Here is a 20,216-nt window from a genome sequence, read left to right as displayed (position 1 = left end):
AATGAAAGCTCGTGCTGGGAGGGCAGCGATGAGATCCCTCAGCCATGCTAGCAGACACAGAAGGAGGAACTGGCTGCCAGAGCCAGTGAGGAACAGGGATGGAAAGAAAAGGGCTTGGGGAAACATATCATCACCACAACAACTGTTGACTTGCTTTCCAAGGATACTCACATCTCCTTTTCCTGCAAATGGCCAAGGCTGTTAATGCCACCTGAGCACACTCCTTGGCTGCCACGTGTAGGAATGCTTGGACAACCCTTTGCCTTCCCTCCCACCTATCTCTTAGCCAAAGAGAAAAGCCCAAACCAAGCAGGCTGCACCACTTGCCCACACCAAGACCAACAGCCTGCTATCTGGCAGCCTGCAAGGGTCGAAACGACTTCAAATGCCATACATGTTGGTAAAAAAATGAAAGCCCTGACAGCAACAGCAGCTTGTGTGAGTGTGAACACTCCTGTCATTGCTGGGTCACTTGTCAGCTCCAGGTCTGGTTACCGTGCTGTGGGCCCACCATGCAGAGCAGTAACCAGTAGGTCACTCTGTGCTGGGAAGGGCCAGTATGAACCCTTTAGCTCTTCCATGAGATCCATCCCCAAGGAGTGCTGCAGGGCTTTGAGGAGGGGGTCAGCCGTGGGCCTCCATCTGAGGAAAGAACAACCCCTGGCACCTTGCCTGGGAGCTGGTCTTCTCTCCCTTGCACCGATGCAGCGTGAGCAGCATTTGGCAGCAGAGGAACCCATCCAAGCTGGGAGCATCCCCTTGTCCATGTGCCACAGACATGGGGAGAGACAGAGGGTGGCTGGGAAGTAAAGCAGGGGGAAAGACACAAGGGCTTGCACTTGGACTATGCCAGTGGGTGCCCACTGGCCCGGAGCAGGGGTGTCTGGCTGGCTCCTTCCCACAGCAGATGGCAAGCCCTGCTTTTGCTCTGAGCACAGCTCACGCAGCAGCAGGAGCCAGTGGCTGGCTTCCCAAGCCTGGCGGCTTCTGCTCACAGCGACCCAGGCATCGATTTGCAAGGTGTCACACTGGCATATGCTGTAAAGAGGATGGCAGGTTGACTTCAAGCACCAATTGGGGGTGGAGGAGCAGGCTGCCGTGGGGATGGGCAGAGGCTGTGCATGGAAACGGTTGCTCTGTTCAGCCTCCCTTTGTTCCCACAGAGCTGCATTTGTCCACTCTGAGCTTCTGTCCCTGCCTGCCCTATACCTGCTGGCCCTCTGCACAGCCAGCTGAGGTGCTGGCGGCTGGGGCTCAACAGCAGGGGAGGAAAAGACAACTGACACAAGCTCTCCTGATCACTGGGGACACACCACTTTATCCCACAATCACCTACAGCATGTGCCCTATGTGCAGCAGCCTCCCTCTCCAGCTAGCCCTGGCTGGGGCTCACGCACTTCCCTGCAGACAGGGCACTTCTGGCTAAGCTAGACCCTCCTGCTTCTTCCTTCCAATGCAGTGAAGAGGGATGAAGCTGAGCAGCACAGAGCCAAGCCCTGCATCGGCTTCCCTAGGTAGAGGGGATGGCTCAGAAATGAATTGTGCCTCCTCCCTACAGGCTACGCCTGAAATAGCCATGCCTGTCAGATCCCTGTCCCCAGCTGTGATGGATTGGCCTCTCCAAGGCACAAGGCAATTTATTCATTAGTGACATTTACACCTTGTGGCTGCATTAGCCATTGCTGTTTGGTGACACGTGCTCGAGCTGTCAGTGCTGGGCTCGGAGGCAGCATCGCTGCTCTGACAATACAGCAAGGCTTGGTCTGGGCACCTCAGCTTCGAAATGCCTCCTGCCTGTCTCCCTGGCCTGGAGCATGCTCAGCCTGCAAGGAAAGCCTGCTTTATTCCTGGGCTTCTCCATCAAATGCCCTGGTCTATTTCCCACACCCTCCGTGCCTCACAGCAGCACTGGTCCAGCACAGCAGCCCTCAGCCCTGTCTCGCCTCGTGTCCTGGTAAAACCCATCACATCTGCAAAGCCTTTTACAGCTGTTCTTCAACATCCCCTCCTCTGCACATATCTTGCTGTGCATTCACACACTATTCTGCCCTCCTCATCGAGCTCCTCCATCAGCTGTGTCTTGTTCAGCCCACAGCAAAGCTGCCCTTGGTCCCAGCAAAGAAGCACAGAGCCTTTGTTTGGAAACTCACCCAGAAGACACCCTGTCCCCTGGTCCCACACTGCCACAACAGCTGATGTGCCTCTTCTGCCAAGAGACAGCACTAGGAACCCAGAGACCACCAAAATGTCAAGGCCTTCTGTCTTCTACTTTTGGTCTGTTGGATCTACCCTGTCTACAAAGGCTCCGAGAAGCGCTGTGGAATTCTCTGAGAGAACATAAAGTGATGCACAAGTGAGGCCCGGCTGTGCTGCCTCTCCACCAAGCAAGCCCAAGGCACGCCAGGGCAGGAGCATTGCTGGGAGGCTGTATGCAGGCAAACCAGCAGGTTATGGCAGGCTCTGGCCACCAGCACGCCTGAGGTCATCACACATCCACTGGCATTTCACGGCTGCCCACAGTGCTAGCATGGAGAGGACCAAAACGATGTAAATGCACAGCCTTGGAGGAGTTAGGGAACAAAGTCCTTTGGCTACCCCAGAGGAATAACAGTTTGCACATCAGGTTTGGGAGGGTGAGAAGAGCTGAACAGTGCTGGCCAGGGAGCAGATCTAGCAGCTCTCCCATTTCAGGCAGCAAGGGATTAGCTCGTTCTCAAACACAGCTTGCACCATGCTTTTATCCCTGCTCCCTGCCACTCGCTGCAGCAAATGTGACACTTCACACCATCTCCTCACAAAAACCAGGTCAGGAGTTTCCTCTCACGAGGAACAAGCAATGCTCTGTTACCCTGCAAAGCCCTTGCTGCAAGGACAGACGGGTGACACCAGACCACAGCCACAAACACATCAACCCTCTGCAGGGCTGTGGGTCCCGGGTGTGCACACAGGCATGCAGAAGCCCACCCTGCCATATGTGCATGCTTGGGTGGACAGCCAGGTCACAGCTCCAGGGGCAGAAGAAGCCCTGAAACTCCAGCTTTTGTTTCTGATCACCCTACCCCATTGTGGAGCAACAGGGCCACCATCCCAGTCTTCCTTGAGCAATTCTTCCCCACAAGCACTGCACACGTCTAACAGAGCTGGCTGGAGTGTTTAACCACACCTCATCATCAAAAATCTGTTTTTTCCAGCAAGGAAGAACAGCAACCTGGAACACTTCTCGCCACTGTTAAGGCCTTTTGGTCTCACGTCAGTGTGAAAAAGCCATTGGCATTTCAAACTTGAAATCCTGTTATTTTGGGCTCTAGCTGTCACCACTTTTCCCCCAGCCTGCTGAATGGTGCTTGCATGCTGCTTGGTCAGACATACAATTACTTTCCTTCCCCTCTGCTCAGCCCCTGGGGACAGGCTCATCCTGGGAGGAAAGGTGCAACACAAACAGCCCAACAGCCTCTAGCATGGCTGAGCAGGAGGTGATGTCTGCTTTCAGCTGATCCTCTCTCTGCAGCTGCCTCTGGAGACAAACACAGACTCAGGCTTGGGCTTTTCCAAATGTTTTCACCCTGACTGGTTCATGGACTGCCATTCAAAGCCTGAATTCACGGCACAGCTGCTGACGGCGCTGCTAATGGACATTGGGACCATGGGACTGATACAAAATACTAAGTCATCTCACCACATTCTAGCTAGGCTTTTTCTTTCACTAATGTGAGTAGCTAAGACCACAGAAGCAGCTTGTGCTGATGGAGAGTGAAAGAACCTCATGTGTCTGCGTGTGAAGTTACTTTGCTCTACAAAATCTGCTAGATTATAATCACAGTAGGGGATCCATCCATTCCCGAAGTTCGAAGGACCAGGGAGAGTTCAGGATGGGCACCAATTTCTCACAAGCTTAGTTTTCCCAAATGAAGTTAGCAAAACCGAAACAAACGAACAAAAAGGCCCAACAAAAACAGTCTTCCTTGGTGGGGGGGGAGGAATAAAACCCACTTAGCTTTCCAGCAGCCACTGCGCTTATTCTCAGTGCTGGATGGCCATGCTGCACATTGCAATGGGCTCCTGAAAACTTGGCAGCTTCTGGAAGTGTTGCATAGGTGGATGATGTACCTCTTAGTAGAGCCTGTTTACGAGCTGCAGGAAGAGGAGCTTGCTGACCTCCACAAGAAACTGTCCCTCCCCCAGGACAGACAGAGGTGAGGAGGGAAGGAGGAAGGGGAGACCACGGATCTTGCAGGTTCAGTTCTGTCCCTGGGACCTCTTTTCCCTCCTATGTGGAAAGGCTGTAGTCCTGTGGGACAAGGCTCCTCTCCCAGTGTGGTGGAGGTCAATCTGCTTGTTGTCTTGCTTTTGAGGGAGTTGATGAGATCGCATCCATGGGCATAACGTTTCCCTTGGCAGAGCAGCTGTGATGGAGGCAGTAGAGCAGAACAATTCAACCTACTGCTTGCAGATACAGTATATATTCAACATTCATCCATGTTGGCCAAGTCCCAACATGAACTCAGTGCATTAAAGCAACACTGTGACAGATCAATTTACCTGGATTCAAGGACAGACCACTATGAGGAGTTGCTAAGCCAAGCTCACATTGGTACAGTACCACCAGCTTCAATAAAACTGCACTGGTAATGAACATAACCCATTCATTTCTACCTGAAATGTGACTAAGCACCTTTCCCCTCTTTCCAGAATGCCCACAGGGAGAAGATCCTAAAGCAGGTGCCATCCCAAGTCCCCACTGGGCTACGAACCAGCCTTTGGTCCCCACACATAGCTGGCTCAGTGGAGACTCTAGGCCCATGTGCATCAGAGGAGGCAGCATTACCAAATAGAGCTAACACTTAAACCATGTTTCATTTCAGAGATGATCTGAATCCAGATCATGTTCATACAGACCTTATTCTAACCACCAAATATGAACGAAACATGATTAGAAGCACGTATCACAAATTGAGACTTACAGCTCTTTGGCAACACAGCTTCTTAGTGGTGGTGTAGTATTTTAGACCCATGCCCTACAGCTACTGCAGCAGAGTAGAAGCACCTTGCAGCAGGGCTGTACCCTGCTGAAAGTAAGGCAGCACTCTGGTGATACCAGACAGCAGTACTGAAGCCATGGTTGGAAAGTCTGGAAGGAGAGTTTAAAAGGTATTATTCTTCCCTCAGGCTAATCAGCAGGCACTGATTTAACAACATTGGATGCTACCTAATTTTCTTAAACTTCCCTTAATAAACCCCTTCCTGCAGTCCCCTCCCCATGGGCACCCATCAGAGGTACTGAAGAGCTCTGCGGCCTCTTGAGTGGAGACACAACAAAGGTGACAGGTTTGGGCTGGGTCTCCAATGTGTGCATTTTATAGGGAGCAGAAAGGAAGGGGGGATGTGCTTGTCTGAGATCAGAAAAACATCAGCCTTAGCACTAATCCTGAGTTTTTGCCTAGTGTATGACTCTGAAATGCCTGGCCTTAGCCATAAACTGAGATTCCCCCTCCCTGTCCTAACAAATGCCCCTACAATTGGCTCAATCCAAAAGCCCTCTCCGAAATCTCTCTCTTTGGTGTGGTTTGCATGATGGGGGATCAAGAGGTACCACCAGCCTGGTTGATGTCACCACCTGGTTCCTCACAGGCAAAGCGCTAGGCACTATCTGGGCAGCTTCCATTGTGTGCTGAAAGATGGATAAATGGGTGGTGATGTGTCTTGAACATCAGCTAATCCAGAGCTTCTTGCACACTCGTTCTCTTTCTCCTGTTCAGAAAAGCTGGAGAGTACCTGACAAGTATACTGGGAGCAATGAGCAACAGCATAGCACGAATTTTCTGTCCAGCCGTGCAGCAGTAGGGACTATCTCCTTTTTAGCACCAAGAAGAGAGAGGCCAAGAAGACAAGTCGCCTCTGGAAAAGTATGAGGAAAGCCCGCTGACAAGTGCAACGCTGAGCCTGACTCTCAGCCCATGGAAAGCTGCAGTGGGTGAATGACCCAGCTTTCACCTTCCCAGAGGGTGATGCAGGCTGTGCTGCCTTCCTTGCAGAAGAGGTCAGCAGTTCTGTGTACTTCTCTAACTTTGAAGGGATCTTCTGCCCAGAAATGAGGACACAGCCACGCTGACAGACCAAGGCATGGCTTGCACCCTTGGGCCTCTCCTCTTGCCCAGGCCAGGCTCAGAGCAGGAAGGATAGACTTGCTACACAAGGAAAACTTCCGCACCACCGTGCAAGCCAGTTTGATCCTGGGGGAAAGAAGACCCTGGGATTGGCGAAGAGAAGGCTGTGGAAACCACAGATAACGCCTGCTTGTGATGGGAAGGCCATGGGGAAAAGGAGCAGAGCCAATTAGACTTGCCAGTCAATGGAGGATAAGTAATGGGATTAAGATACAGCAGGGAGAACTCAGGTTAGATGTAAGGGAGCAGGCTATCATGAGAGGAGCAGACTGGGCCATCAAATGAGCTGCCAAAGGAGTCGTCATCACCGCACAGACACGGTGAAGAGCAGACGCAAGTCTGCAAGAAGAGCAGATGCCTGAGTGCTGCTCAGCTGGAGCTGTGGAGGGTGGAAGTCTCTGTGCTGAGGAGATGGGACCAATCCACCACAGAGAGGCTGTGCACCAGAACAGACAGACCATCTCGGGTTATCTGTGCTAATAACCTGAGCTGCAAGGAGAATTCAGTCAGCTGCCCTTTGCCCAGGGCACAGTGGTCCCTCACCAGCACTTCGGGGGAAACCTCTACAAGCACACTCTTTCTGGTGGCTCTATCAGCTGTCTGCCATGAGCTTCTCTGTCTGGCTAGACATGCTGCCCTGCCATTGCAGGCAGGGAGAAGGAGAGAGAGCACAACCCCAGCTTCATTCTGTTCTCTCCAGCTCCACCACTTCTTTGCCAAGCCACCATACAATTCCCACCCCTGCTTCCCAGTTCTGCTCCCAAGCATGCCATGCCCTTTCCTGAGCCTGGCAGGAATGCAGCAGGCTGGACCGGGATGTGTAGTTCCACCATGCTCAGTAGGGTGGTAGGGCCAAGAATATGAGGAAGGGGATCTCTAAGAAATCCTGGTGTGCAGTGGGGAGCACTGACTAGAGAGGTCCCACTTCTCAGGATGCTGTGGGTCAGGGACGGCCACAGACCATGGCACTGGGACTATGTCTGACACCCGGATGTGGCTGGCACTGTGTGCATGGGGAAGGTGTTCAGCAACGGGAAGGCTCTGCATGGGTCCTGCTGGCCAGAGCAGCAGCTGTGCCTTAAAGATACCTGTGTCCACCTGGATAGACCACCTCCAGAATAAGATTTCCTGAGAGAAAATGGGGCTAGAGGAACAAGTTGAAGAAAACTCATGAAAAGGCCCAGAGCGAGCCAAGGACAAGGTGCCTGCAAGCAGAACTCTGCCACAGGTGCTAAAGGACAGGGGCACAGAGACCCTACTAATCTGTTAGTATTCAGAGGACTGTCTTTGCCCCAGGGAGCTAAAAGGCCTGCCAAATCTTAGTTATATCCATCTGTCCAAGGCACCTTGGAGGCTGGAGATTGAAAGATGAGCCACCATAGCCTAATTTAAGCAATGTGTAGGAGATTTCAAAGAGAACATGTTGGGAAAGGCAAGCGAACCACATTCCTCACTAATGACCCGTTGCAGCTCCACTGACTGAACCTTTCCTGATTCACTGGGACATACAAGCACACACAATTATCTCCCCAGAGTCACGAGGATCCTCGGCATTGGCCCTGGCTTACATTAAGCCCTTGGAGAGAGAAGTGCGAGTGAACAGCCAGCCCAATGTCACCACTAAACAAGAAAACCCCTAGGGCAGCCAAAGGGGCCGCAGCCACTTTCATCCAGTCTGGATCTGTGCAAATAATGAGAACAAAATACAAAGATGGATGTGCCCACACCAGAGAACTTGTGCTTCTCCGTTCCCAAAGAGACCCTCTTATTTAAAACAACATGATCCAAGTCTGGTAGTGAGATTAAGGGCAGACGATAAGACTGAATCATACCAGGGTGAGATTTTAAAGGACTTTCTGTTCAAACCATCGTCATTTGGAGTCTAGCACTTGAGATCCAGGAGGACAAGCTGACTTGAAAGGCAAGAGACACCAGGGCACGCAAGGCACAAAGAGCAGAATAGACTGCTCTGGGGGCAAAGTCAAGCAGAGCCTTACAACACCTGCAGGCACTGACTGCTCCAGGCTTACCAGCAAGACATGATCTTCAAAAGAGGACTGTGGTGGCAGAGTGTTTGCAGCCTCCCCAGGATATAGGAGGTACAGCAGCATGACTAGAGAAAGAGACCCTTCATTAACAGTTAGCAAGAGGAAGACAGGCAGGACTAAATACAATGCCTCACTGTTTGCAGTTGCATCTTACCCTTCTGCAATGGCTGCAGAGACAGATACCAAGCTTGAATGCTCACGTGCTGATGGACTTGTGGTTGTCATCCAAGACCTGCTGCTCTCAGCCCTTGTGTGCCCCAGCCAATGAGGGAAGCGTGGTGAGGCTGAGGAGCAGTGCTGACTGATTTGGCATGCACTCCCACAAAGAGCTGACTGAAAAGGAGACAGCTTTTCTGCGAACAGGGACACAAGGGAACTGGGGATGTGTTGATGGAGAAGGAAAAGCTGGGTGCTTGCATGCTGCCACCACTCATGCAGCTTCAGTGACATGAAGGGTTCCTCCTCAATGTCACCAAGATCCTTTCCAGCAGGATAGAAGTGGCAGCACAAAGCTCAGAGCAGGCCAGCCTGCCCTGACAGGAGCAAGGTAGAGGAACCCAGTGGATAATGGGCTACCTCACTTGTGACAGCCTGACATCTCTCTGCAAACACCTCTATAGTGTAAACCACTTGGCTTTAAGCAGGTTCCCCTGTAACGTGTCCCCAGCCTCTGTTCTGCAGAGCATCCCTTACAGCAGATGCCTCCCCGTCTCCCACCTGTGGGTCCTGCACCAGCAAGTGGGGCCCCACAGAAAGAGAATCTTTGCTTCTCAATTCCCCAGCCCAGGTTCCCAATGCTCCAGCATGTGTTTCCCCTTTCCAGCTCCTCATAGCTCCCTGCCAAAACCAGGCAGCCAGGAGCCTGCAGCTCGGAGTCTGCAGGCAGAGCCTGGCCTGATCTCATGCAAAATTCACTCTCACAGACATGCACCAACCTGCTGCTCTATTATCAATAGATGAATTGCAGCTGAACCTACCAGAACCTTCCTCGATGCTTGTCGGAACCAATTAGGACTCACTTCAAAGCCAGGAAGGGACCTCGGCCACTTGATGTGCCACTTATTACCACGATGCCTGTCCCAGTGCCATCCTCTCCCCATTCCCCAGCTCAGCGGGGGCCTCCCATTTTCTCTTTCCAGCTGAGCTCTCCTCCAGCAAACAGATCAGAAGTGCCGCAGATCTCCACTTCATCTGGGTTCGCACATTCACCCCTTCCCCGGCGCTGCCTGCCTGCTGTAATCCCAAAGAGAAAGCCCTTTACCTCGGGGATGCTGACTCTCAGCGCTGGCGTGCTGAAGCTTCCTAAGGAGCTGAGCCTGGGATCCTCTGGAGGTGGTGCCATTCCCAGCAGTGAGAACAGAGTAACAGTCGGAGCATGGTCTAAAAACAATGGGGAGGGTGGGAACGGGGGGAAGGGGAAGAGCTGGATCTGTGGCTTTCAGACTTTGTTCTAACCTTGTCGCTCAGCTCCACGTGCCTGGATGCCCCAGACCAGTAGGCACAGGCAGTGACACGCCGCTCCCAAGGGACCCATTCCCTTGCACCCTGCGAGGGGTGTCACTCCAGCATGGGCAGCGGGGTGGGCAGAGGTGCAGCAGGGCACTTCCTGGTGGCTGCCGGTTCCTCGGAGCACGAGCGAGCCTGGAACCAGGGCTGGGAGCCAAAGCACCCTCCTCCCTGCATCAGGCCTGTCTTTTTATTCCCCCCTTTGGATCTTGATGCCATGAATTACGGTGTTGGGGTTGGTTTGGGTTCTTCCGTTTTTTGCATGTGATGGTCGGTCTAGAGTTCTGTGCCATGTCAGGGGGAGCATCAGCACTCACCCCCCTGAGAGGTCAGGGCTACGGTGTGAGGAGCTTTGCTGGCTGCAGGAGCGAGAAGCTCCGTCCGCTCCATCCTGATGTCCTCCTAGACCATCTGCCTCCACTGCGCTCCTCTCCCCAAATCCTGCACTGGCTCGAGCCAGGCAGTGGACAATGAGATCTCACCGGCCTCGGCTTTCACAGTGAGGTCTCCACACAGGACCCATTGCGGTGGAGGTGACGGTGGTCGTGGTTCAGGCAGCCTTCATTGCGGTGCACGATGAGGATGGGGAAGTAGAGGGCGTCCTGGTAAGGAGGGGGGTCTTCCTCCTCCACAGTCACCTGGCTGGAGAGGCGGGTCTGCTCCGTGGGGCAGCTCTGCTCATTGAGGCTCCCGCTCCGGCTCTGCCAGAGGCAGCTGCGCCGTGACCCGTAGAGGCGGCCCAGGGAGAAGCGGCTGCTGCTGAAGGGGATCCTGGGGCTGCCGTTGCAGATGCTCAGGGCACTGCGGGAGAAGATGGAGGAGCTGCTTATAGTCCTGTGGCACCGCTCACAGTTCTGCCGGTAGCCCCCATACCGGCAAGCAGAGTAGTTGGTGCAGCCAGAGAGCCCCACCAAGTCCATCAGGACCGCTTCCGAGTAGCTGGGCACCAGCTGCTGGTTGGATCGGATGTGCCACTCCAGCTCAGTGCTGTCCACCGTGTTGACACGGGGCATCCTCCGGCAGAAGGAGCGCTCCTCGGCCGGTGTCACCGCCACGTAGTCGAACCCAAAGAGTTTCTCTACATGGTAATGGACATAGGAGGTGCGGTACTCATTTAGCACCCGCAGGGGCCAGGATAGGGTCAGCAGAGCCGCCACCCAGAAGACATAGTGGGATACATACCAAGGCAGGTTGTCTGGGTCGGAAAAGGCCACCATGTATTCCTTGAAGTCCACGTTTTTGAGGTGCATGCCCTCCCTGGCCTCCATGTAGTCATCCAAGCCCTCGTTCTCCGTGAAGAAGCGGGCCCGCTGGGTCAGGTAGGAGTTCTCTGACTCCACGTTGGCAAAGCTGAAACACTTGGTGAAGCGGAGCCGTGTGGCCGGGTAGCTCTCCAAGTCAATGAGGTCCTTGGAGATGTCCTTAACTCCACAGTTGGAATAATCGAATTCAGCCTCTGCCACGTGGGTGTTGACCCTCTCGTGATACACCTGGGTGGTGGTGTAGGCATCCCCGTTGCGGTAGCGGGTAACCTGCCGAGTCCTGCGAACATAGTGGTAGCTGATGGCCTTCCACCAGATGCAGGGGGTCGCCTGCTGCATCCGCTGCACGCGTTCGTGCACGCTCTCCACGTCCACTTTGTACTGCAGCTCATTGCGGGTGTAGCAGTGCCAACACTCCACCAGGTACACCACGTAGAGCATCACCAGGAAGGCCAAGGGGATGTAGACGTAGCCGTTGGAACAGGGGCTGTCGTGGTACATCATGGACTTGCCCTTGTAGGCGCTGTCAAACGTCAGACGGGTCACCTTGGTGACGTGGCACCAGGTCATGGCTCCCATGCAGCCGTACATGAGGAGGGACAGCAGCAGGCATTTCCAGTGGGACTCTCGGCACAGGGACTTGCTGAGAGACTGCTTCACCGGCCGCTGCTGCTCCGGGGGGCATGGAGAAGGGAAGAGAAAACAAGAGAGGAGTCAGTTGGCTACAGCAGCAGCAGGAGGAAGGGGAGCAGGCAGCAGGGTGCCATGGTGGCACCTGTAGCCCCTCAAACAGGGACAACACAGATGCTGTGGGGCTCCTACGCTTAACGGGCAGGCCAGAGGCTGGGACTGATCCCAGAATGACAGTCCCACAGGGCAGGCAACTGTGACCCCCTTCCCTTTGTGGTGCTCTGCCCCTCTACGGGAGGCAGCCAGAGCCCACCTGGACACAGAGGAGAGCAACAGAGGGCAACTCTGCCAGCCTGCACCTGAGCATCACCCTTCTTCAATGGGGAGTGACCCCAGCACTGACATGTCCCCTCGATGCACAGCGAGATGGAGGCAGGGGATCTCCCCAACATACCTTGGCTCGTGCAGCCATCCCACCCATGCTCTAACCGATGGGTTGTCCCACCTGAACACCTCACACAGCTCATCCCATCGCGCCTCTCCCCGCTCACACACAGGTCTCTCCCCCTTTCCCAGTAATGACCCATAGCAACATGCAGGTTTCTCCTACCAGGGCAGCACAAGCAGCCTGGGGTGCCTGTGAGATGGAGAAACAGACCTTCTGCAGCTGGGACAGTCTCTGTTCGGTAATGGCAATTCCCACCACAACATATGGCAGCACAAGGGGCTCCAAGTGCCTCCCAAGTGCTTTACAACCTTGAGAATGGGAAAGCTGTTTTCCACGAGTGAAATGCAGCCACCTCTGGTGGGAGAGAAAGCAAATACGGAATAACATCCTAAAAGGTGTGCAAGCTGGCAGAAAAGAGCACTCTGCCAATGTACGGCAGCAGGGAGGGCGAGCGGCCAGTCACGGCTCCCAGCAAATGTCGCTGCTTGCACTGGGATTCAGCTGTGAAAGCCCACACCTCTGGAGAAACTGCCCACAGGTCGCGCAGTGAGGAAAGGGCGGAACTTCAGCAATATGGATTTAAAGGGATTAAACTGGTGCCTTCACCACAGGAACCACGCAGGGCTTCACAAAGACCTGGGGAAAAACCCTACTTAAAGAAACCTCTGTCACTCTGCAACACCCTGCAGTCTCAAGTATTGATCCAGCTTGGTTGGTGAGACCTGACCTTACCACACCCAAAGGGAGAACATGCAAAGAGACTATTTCCCTTCCTATACAAAAGAATCTCCAATGAAGAGACCTAAGAGAGGGGCGCAAGACCCCCAGCGTTGTGCAGATGCTGCTAAACTCACTGAGGCTTTCAGGTCTGTTCTGCCTTCCTAACTGCACGCAGCACCACTCCTGAGCTCACCTCTGCTGCTGAAGGGGCTAGTGCCAGCTGTAATGACACTCCTCACAGCAATGAAGTCCAAGCCTGGCCCCACCTCTTCATTCCTGAACAGGCTGGGCTGGAGAGGTCGCTCATCCAGGGATCCCAAAGAGCTGAGTGGGCTGCTGCTGCTAGAAAGCAGGGAGGGGGCACTTTCACTTTTGCATTAAAAGGGAAATTAAAGCAAGAACCAGAGTTCACAAGGCCACTGGCAGGTCTAGGGACAGATCTGGCCTCGTCTCTTTTAAGAAATCCCCTTGCTCTCTCCTCACCCAATCTGGAGTCCCACATGCCAACCATTCCTCCCTACACCTTGCCAAGGCTGGTTTGAGACTTCTGCCACTGCGACACAGCACAAATCTCCCACAGAGGTGTCTCTCCAGGAGGCAGGGAGCTTCCCTTCCCAGCAGCCAGCCTGCGATGAGCGGAACAGGCAGCATATCCAGAGGGACCACCGGTGGCAGCAGGAACGGTGGCACATCCCACTGTGGGTCCCAAGCATTAGCAGCGCTGAGTCCCCCTCTTTGGAACCACATCTGAGAGCAAGAACAGGTGACAGAGACACAGAGCCCAGGGAAGGCAGGTTGGGTAACGCTGCTCTGCAGGCAACAGGGAGAGGTGTGTGGTGGCTCTGCTCATCACCTCCAGCACAAACTCCTGTGTGCCCCTGTCTTCCCAGTGTGGCCCATCACTTCAGCAGCCTCACAGTCATGGGACGAGAAGGGAACCCTGGATAAAACAAAAGGGGGCAAGGAGAGGAAATGGGGATACCCACAGGCAGAGATGCCTGAGCTGTGCTCTCAGGTCCATGTTGCGGTTCCAAGAGCCTGCCCAGATCCCTCTGGCTTTGCTTGGCTGCAGCACAACTCTCTGCACTTGACAGCTATTACCCAGGCAGCCGAAGGTTTCCTCTTCCCCAGCTGCTTTCTGCATTGCAAATCTTCCCCCTCAGTGGCAATCCTGGCTAGGAGGCTCTACGGGAGCTGCTTGGCCAAAGAAGGAGCAGAGGGAGGGTGTGAAGGGGGGCCTCAAGGAGATGCAAAGTACATGCTAACTCTGGGGTGTCTGCGTGAGAGGGCTGGCTCAGAAACAGTGCTTTGTTCGGGGTGGGGGATAACAGGGAATTGCAAATGGAGCACAAGGAATATAGCAAAGATTCAGCTCGCTCATCTGCCACGCTGGGGATGGGGGATCAGGAAGACAGATCTCTGGCCAGGCTGGTCCCAGAAAGCAAACTCCACCTCCCAGTTGCTCCAGCCCCTCACATTTTACATGCTCCTGCTCAGGAGGAGATACTGGCTGTCCCCCTGCAGAGATGCAGGCAAGCCCTGCTGTGGTTACCCACCTGGGGCAGGGAGCGCGATGCAGCCCAGGCTGGGTTCCAGGAACTGTGTTAGCAGGGCTCTAGTCCATGCATTAGCCTCTTCCTCGGACTACGCAGTATTGAGACACTGCAGCACTTTTACAGGGTTACACTAACCCCTGCTGTAAACTGTTTACAACCCAGTTTTGTTCTAGGATTTTGAGGTAAAAAACATACACATTGGCCACGCTGGTGGGGTTTCTGAGCGCTGATCAAGTGGCAATGACGGGATACAACCACAGCAGAGATGGAGGAGGAGCCAGCTGCAGAGTCTCATCCCAGTAGGAACTGCAGCATCCCTGCTCCTCTCCTGGGCTGCAAAGGGCTCACAGGAGCAAGCAACCGGCTCCACAGCTTCCCCCTGCAGAAGAGGCTGAATAAGGTCGCCTGCTTGAGCTCTTAACCAACCCTGGAGAAGTCCAGCACAGCAAACATGTAGATGAAAAAGCCAGGGAAAGGGAAATCCTTTCTGTCCCAGAACAGTGTCACTGGGAGGAGAGCAGGCTCTGACATAAATCCCATCATCATATGCCCACTGCAGTCTGATGGAACAAGGCAAAATGCTTGCCCTACTTCACTGCAAACAGGGTTTCCCTCCATCGCTGGGAGCCTCCCCCATTGCTCAGGCTTGTGCACTGGAGAGGGGTAAGCAAATCCACTATTGCAGGTGCACCTAAACATCTCTGCAGTGCTAGAAGGCAGAACTGGTCCAGCCAGGGCCTGGCCAACCCCTTTGTGCGACCTCTGTGCTTCAGCTCACCATGTAGAACCCATGGGACAACCCTTACCAGGTGCCTGGGTGCTGGGAAGGCAAGAGCTAGACTCCAGCTACAGCCTTCCCTCCCTCATACATAGCATTTGCCTCTGATATTGCCCCTGAGGTGAAAGGAAATGGAGTTCCACTCCTGAAGCTGTGGCTCTGGGGTGCACAGGAAGGGATGGAAAGGATGACTTATGAGCAGCCACAAAGAGAATGGAGATGGCCATAATGCACTAAACTCCTTTGAGATCTGGGGACTCCTCAGAAAAGCCTCGAGGGTTCAAACCTGCCCAGCACCCCAGTGGCCAAGCACAGGGGCAAAATACCTTCATTGCCCCCACAACCTTTACCGTGCCACTTTGAACACTAAACAACTCCAGAAACCCTTTAAGCTTTTCAAGCTTCTTCTGAAGCAGCCTGTCCTTGGCTCCATCTACCACCCCCATTTAATAAGTGTTCTGTGTCCTCACCTCCTGTGCCTTGCAGAGACCTGCCTGATATCTCCAGTTCACCTCCAGAATGCTCAGCCTTCACTTTATGAGACATCCTGGATTCACAGGGTTGGACTGAAGAAACACTTCAAAACAGCCCCAGAGCAGCAGCGTGGATGCCCAGGTAGCTCCTGAGTGCCAGGCTGTGGCAGCAGCTTGCAGGGGACTCCAGTGGGACTCCTCAGCATCAGTTTCCATGGCTCTGCCCTGCCCATTTGCTTACATCATGCAACAAATGAATAAGCCCTGCTCCCTTTGACCTCAAATCTCCAGAACAAGGCAGGTGGGGAGCATCCAGTCACTACTAAAAATTGCCACCATCTTCCAAGGCCCCGGACAGACACTGGCAACTCCTGGTCAGGATGGTCCCAGCAACCCCTCCCCAGTCACAATCCACGTGCCTACAGCCCAGATTCAGGAACTACCTGTCTAGAAGAAAGAGGCGGCTCAGCCCCGGGCTGGCAGCATCACCAACTGCAGAGGAAACAGAAAGGCTGAGCATCTCAGAGCCAGGGAACCCTGCCAGCAGTCATCTCCTGCACTAGAACCAAGGTCTCCATTTTACACAGCAGCTTGGAGGACGATTGATTCCTTCCATCAGATCTTACCCAAGCAGCAGGACAAGGACTTTTTTTGCTTGCTCCCAGGCTGAAAAGCTCAGCATTTCCTACCCTCCAAGGTGGAAATTCATTGCTGAGTGAGATTCAGCTCACCACCATCAAGTGTAGGTGTATGCATGTGATGCCAACAGGGAGCAAGGGGTCAGCCCACTCTGGTCAGTAGCTCTTGCTACTTGTCTTGCTGGAACAACCTGAAGCCTGCCTGGCCCCTAGACACAAAGACCTGAAAGATGTCAGCATGAGGCACCTTAAAACAGCACAGAGCGTGTTTCCCATTTTCCAGTCCCCACATATCTCACCTGGTTCCCTGGGCAAAGGACCCCTATAGTTGGGGTTCAGCCACATTCACGGGATGCTCAGCAATGCTGGCACAGGCAGTTGGCTCTGATCGAAATGAGGACATCACACTGCTAGGACAGCCTTACACAGGCCCTACAGGGGAGCAGGAACACTCTCCCTTCCCAGTATTTCTGAGGACAAGAGGATTGCCCTAGGTCAGTCCACCAATCCAGGCTCCCCACTAAGATCTCTCCTCATTGCACCAGCTGAGACACCACCAAGCATGGCACTGTCAGGAGAGGCTGCAGCTTCCATCCATTCCACCAGCTGCTTCATGCAAGTCTGTGATAGCTTCTGGCTGCAGGAAGTGTGCCCTTAGCCTAAAGATGTCATGGACTGCAGCCTTCTGCCTGCTCCCACAGGGTACAATTACACTGGCACCCTGGTTGGCAGCCACCATGGAGCAATCAAAGCACAGACAATCTTCTCGGAATCCCTCAAGACAGGGGACACTGCAGGCAAGAGAAACTCACCCGGGCACTGCCCCCGCTACACTTCTTTCATTCAAACCAGCTCTGGCATCTCTCAAGAGCCGCTGTGCTCTCTTGTACATAGCAGCAGTGCTGCCAGGGCACTGGGGGCAACGGACCACATCCCAGCATGGCACAAGCTTGTCCTCATGCTAAAAAGGCACCTCACAGTTTAGCTACCCTGGTCAGGATCCGTTTGGAGAGCCTGGGCTCAGGACACCAGGGTTTGTTGAATGGAAGCAGGGAGAGAGGAGCAGCCGCAGAGCAGAGTAACACGGTATTTGTACAGCTTCACAGTCCTTGAACTTCAGCATTCCTCTCCCGCAATTATTTATAGCTAAATATAAGTCTGTGTATATGGAATAACCGTGCATGGGCATGCACATTCCTCCTAAACCAAAGAAGCAGAGAATACCAGGATTATGCAGCACTTGCTAACCGCAGCTCAACAGCAGAGGACCACTGATGCACCAGCTTTTGAGCACACACCCCCCCCCCCCCAAGCTGCTGCCCTTTGAGCTGTGGTCTCATTGGTGAGGACAAGCCACTGCACCAGGAGAATGCTGCATCCCCTACACTGCTTAGCTGCCCTCCATGGGTCCCCCGCCCCATGCCGTAAGATGGGTCTTCCTAGTCAGTGCAGCTGCTTTCTCTCCTCTTGGGAAGCCCAAGCTGCGAGCATGATGTGTGGAGGCAGACAAAGGGGTTCCCACACCTGCGTCCCCATGCTGCTCCCCATACACATAGTACCCTGCTCCTCACCCTTTTGGGCATCTGCTGCCTGGACGCCACAGAAGCCATCAGGAGGGGAAGGACTGCAGCATACCTAGAGGCAAGGCTGTGCTGGTACCTGGCCTGCCCGAGTCTGCACCTCCTGCTTTCCCCAGCCATCTTCCAGCTGGGAGCAACCACCAGCGACAACCCCAGGCTTCTCCACGTCCCCCCTGCTGCTCACTGCATCTTCCCCTGCAGTGACCCGGGCAGCTGTACTACCTCCTGGCACCCCAAAGCCGGAGCGCAGCAAGGGGGGCTCCCCATTTCTCCCAGGCATAAAACCCTCTCCCAACTGCAGTAAGCCCAAGCAGCGCCCCGCGCTCCTCTTTCGCGGTTTCTCCCTACACCCCGGTCACCTCCGACCCCACCTCCACCAGAGCGGCGCTGGCTGATGCGTCCCTCCCAGCCCCGCAGCACCGCGGACAGCCGGGTGCCGGACAGCCTGCAGCGGCGGGGACCGACGGGAGGGTTTCCTCGCCCCCCTCCCAGCCCCGCGCCGGCCCGCACCGCGGCCCCGGGGCCGGACAGGGCCTCCCAAGGAGGGGCTCCATACCTGTGCGGGCAAAGCCCGGCCCGCGGCGGGGCAGTCAATGAACGCGCCATGCAAAGCGGGCGGAGAGGGAAGGAGGGAGGGTGGTGGGGAGCAGCCCCGGGAGGGGGGCGGCCGCTCTCCTTCCTCACCTCCTCTCGGGCCCCCTCCGCCTCCTCCTCCGGAGGCACCGGCGTGCTGCTGCCTCCCTCGCTGGTGGCGGCGGCCGAGGCCGGGGGGGACATGGCGGCGGGGGCGCCCCGCTGGCGGTGCCTGCGGGCTGGGCAGCCGCATTATCCCGCCCGCCGCCGGGCGCTGCCTCGCCGATCTCCGGGCGGGCGGCGGGGCGGCGCGGCGGGCGGGCGGCGCGGCGGCATGACCTCCAGCCGCGGCACGGCGGCAGCGCTCGCCGCCCGCCGGACCCCGGACCCCGGTCCACGGCCCCGCCGCAGCGCAGCGCCGCTCCCGCGCCCGCGCCCAGCGAGGCGGAGGGCGGGCAGAGCCGCGGTGGGAGGGCCGCGGCGGAGTGGGGGGGACGGGATGGGGACGGGGACGGGGACGGGGATGAGGATGGGGAGGAGATGGGGTGGGGGCGCGGCGGGATCGCGCCCGCCCGAGCGAGACGGCGGATGACCTTGAGGCGCCGGCGGCAGGCAGGGAAGCAGGCAAGGAGCCCGACGAGCCCGCCCCTCGGGAGACCCACCGGGAGCGGAGCCTGGCACTACCGGGGAAGGCTCCCCCTCCCAGGCTCGCCGGCGGTGCGTCAGGCTGGCCGGACTGCTGATGGGGAGAGGTGAGGAGTCCCGTGGGATGAAGTGAGGGAGCTCGGAGGACCCGGAGCACTTTGCTTGAGCTCTAGCGGTTTTCCTAATCCGTGGGCAGCCCCAGCTCGTCAAGAGGAGTGTTTGGGTAAAGGCTGACCGTCAGCAGTAATGCTGGCACTCACGGGGAAACCTTCGGTTGAGAAGTGTCTTCACTGCTGTGATCTCCCCTGGGCCCAAGGATGCTTAGCTAGCTATCACAGAGCTGACTGCAGCATATTTCACCCACAGATCTAACCTGCCTGGTTGCAGGGACAAGTGAGAAAATCTCTTGACCCTCGATCTAAATTCACAGGGGAGAACAGGGAAAACACACACAGAGCTCAAGAACTCATTTAGGTCCACATATTGCAGGTAGAGCCCAGCTTCCTTGACAGTCTTGAGAAATCAGGTGTCTCTGCAGGTACTTCCCCAGATCCAAACTGGGGAAAAGCATAAGCTGCAGAATTTGCTGGAAATCGCTTCACTTTTTCTGAGCTCTGAGGCTCAGCCTTGGTGTTGGGATGAGTGGCTTGCTATTGTTCACTCTGTTCCCTGGGATGAGCAAGGAACAGTCCGTAGGCATTACGGTCTCACTAAAGGAGATGCATCTGAGGAGAATTGCCAGCCACTGCTTCTTGTGGGAATAGGTGTGACAGCCAGGGTGCTGCTGAAGGAGCTCATCTTCAAAAAAGGCTGGGAATGCATTTCCTCTTGCCTTTTTTTCCCTGTTTCCATGGGAACAGCAACAAGCAGGAGCAGCCTGCTCTGAATTTTGTTGCCTACCGCTCAGGCACCCCTGCCCAATCCTCTAGGCAGACTTTGGCTCTTGAGGGTTTCAGACCCATCCTCACATGATAGATCCCATGCCTCCAAGGAGAGCTCACCACTGTGTGTGTGTGTATACCATGGCAGAGCAAGGCAAAGAGGCACAAGCCCAGCGCTGCCAGGATTTCTGTAGCAGCACTCTGTGCTGTTGCATGCACACTAATAGTTGCAAAGAATTTGCATGTTTATGCACAATGTCTGCTTTTTATAGGGCTAGGGTCTCCTGGAGGAAGTGACTTCAGCTAGACCCAAA

The 20,216-nt window shown here is 55.2% G+C and overlaps 1 protein-coding gene across 1 annotated transcript; it reads right to left on the bottom strand.

Annotated features, from left to right (window-relative positions):
- Positions 1 to 2,987: 2,987 nt before the first annotated feature.
- On the bottom strand, positions 2,988 to 18,677 carry TMEM151B (transmembrane protein 151B). The gene is given in 4 exon segments (XM_057415363.1): positions 2,988 to 4,403; positions 9,190 to 11,649; positions 18,360 to 18,460; positions 18,463 to 18,677. Coding segments are annotated over 3 exon segments (1,656 nt in total). The 5' UTR covers positions 18,581 to 18,677; the 3' UTR covers positions 2,988 to 4,403; positions 9,190 to 10,212.
- Between the last annotated feature and the right edge of the window lie 1,539 nt (positions 18,678 to 20,216).

This window comes from Pezoporus wallicus, unplaced genomic scaffold (assembly GCF_028554395.1).
Source record: "Pezoporus wallicus isolate ANWC-B61680 ecotype Strahan unplaced genomic scaffold, APGP_CSIRO_Pwel_v1 contig_5352, whole genome shotgun sequence".
Taxonomy (NCBI): Eukaryota; Metazoa; Chordata; class Aves; order Psittaciformes; family Psittacidae; genus Pezoporus; species Pezoporus wallicus.
This window is presented reverse-complemented; position numbering and strand designations above follow the sequence as displayed.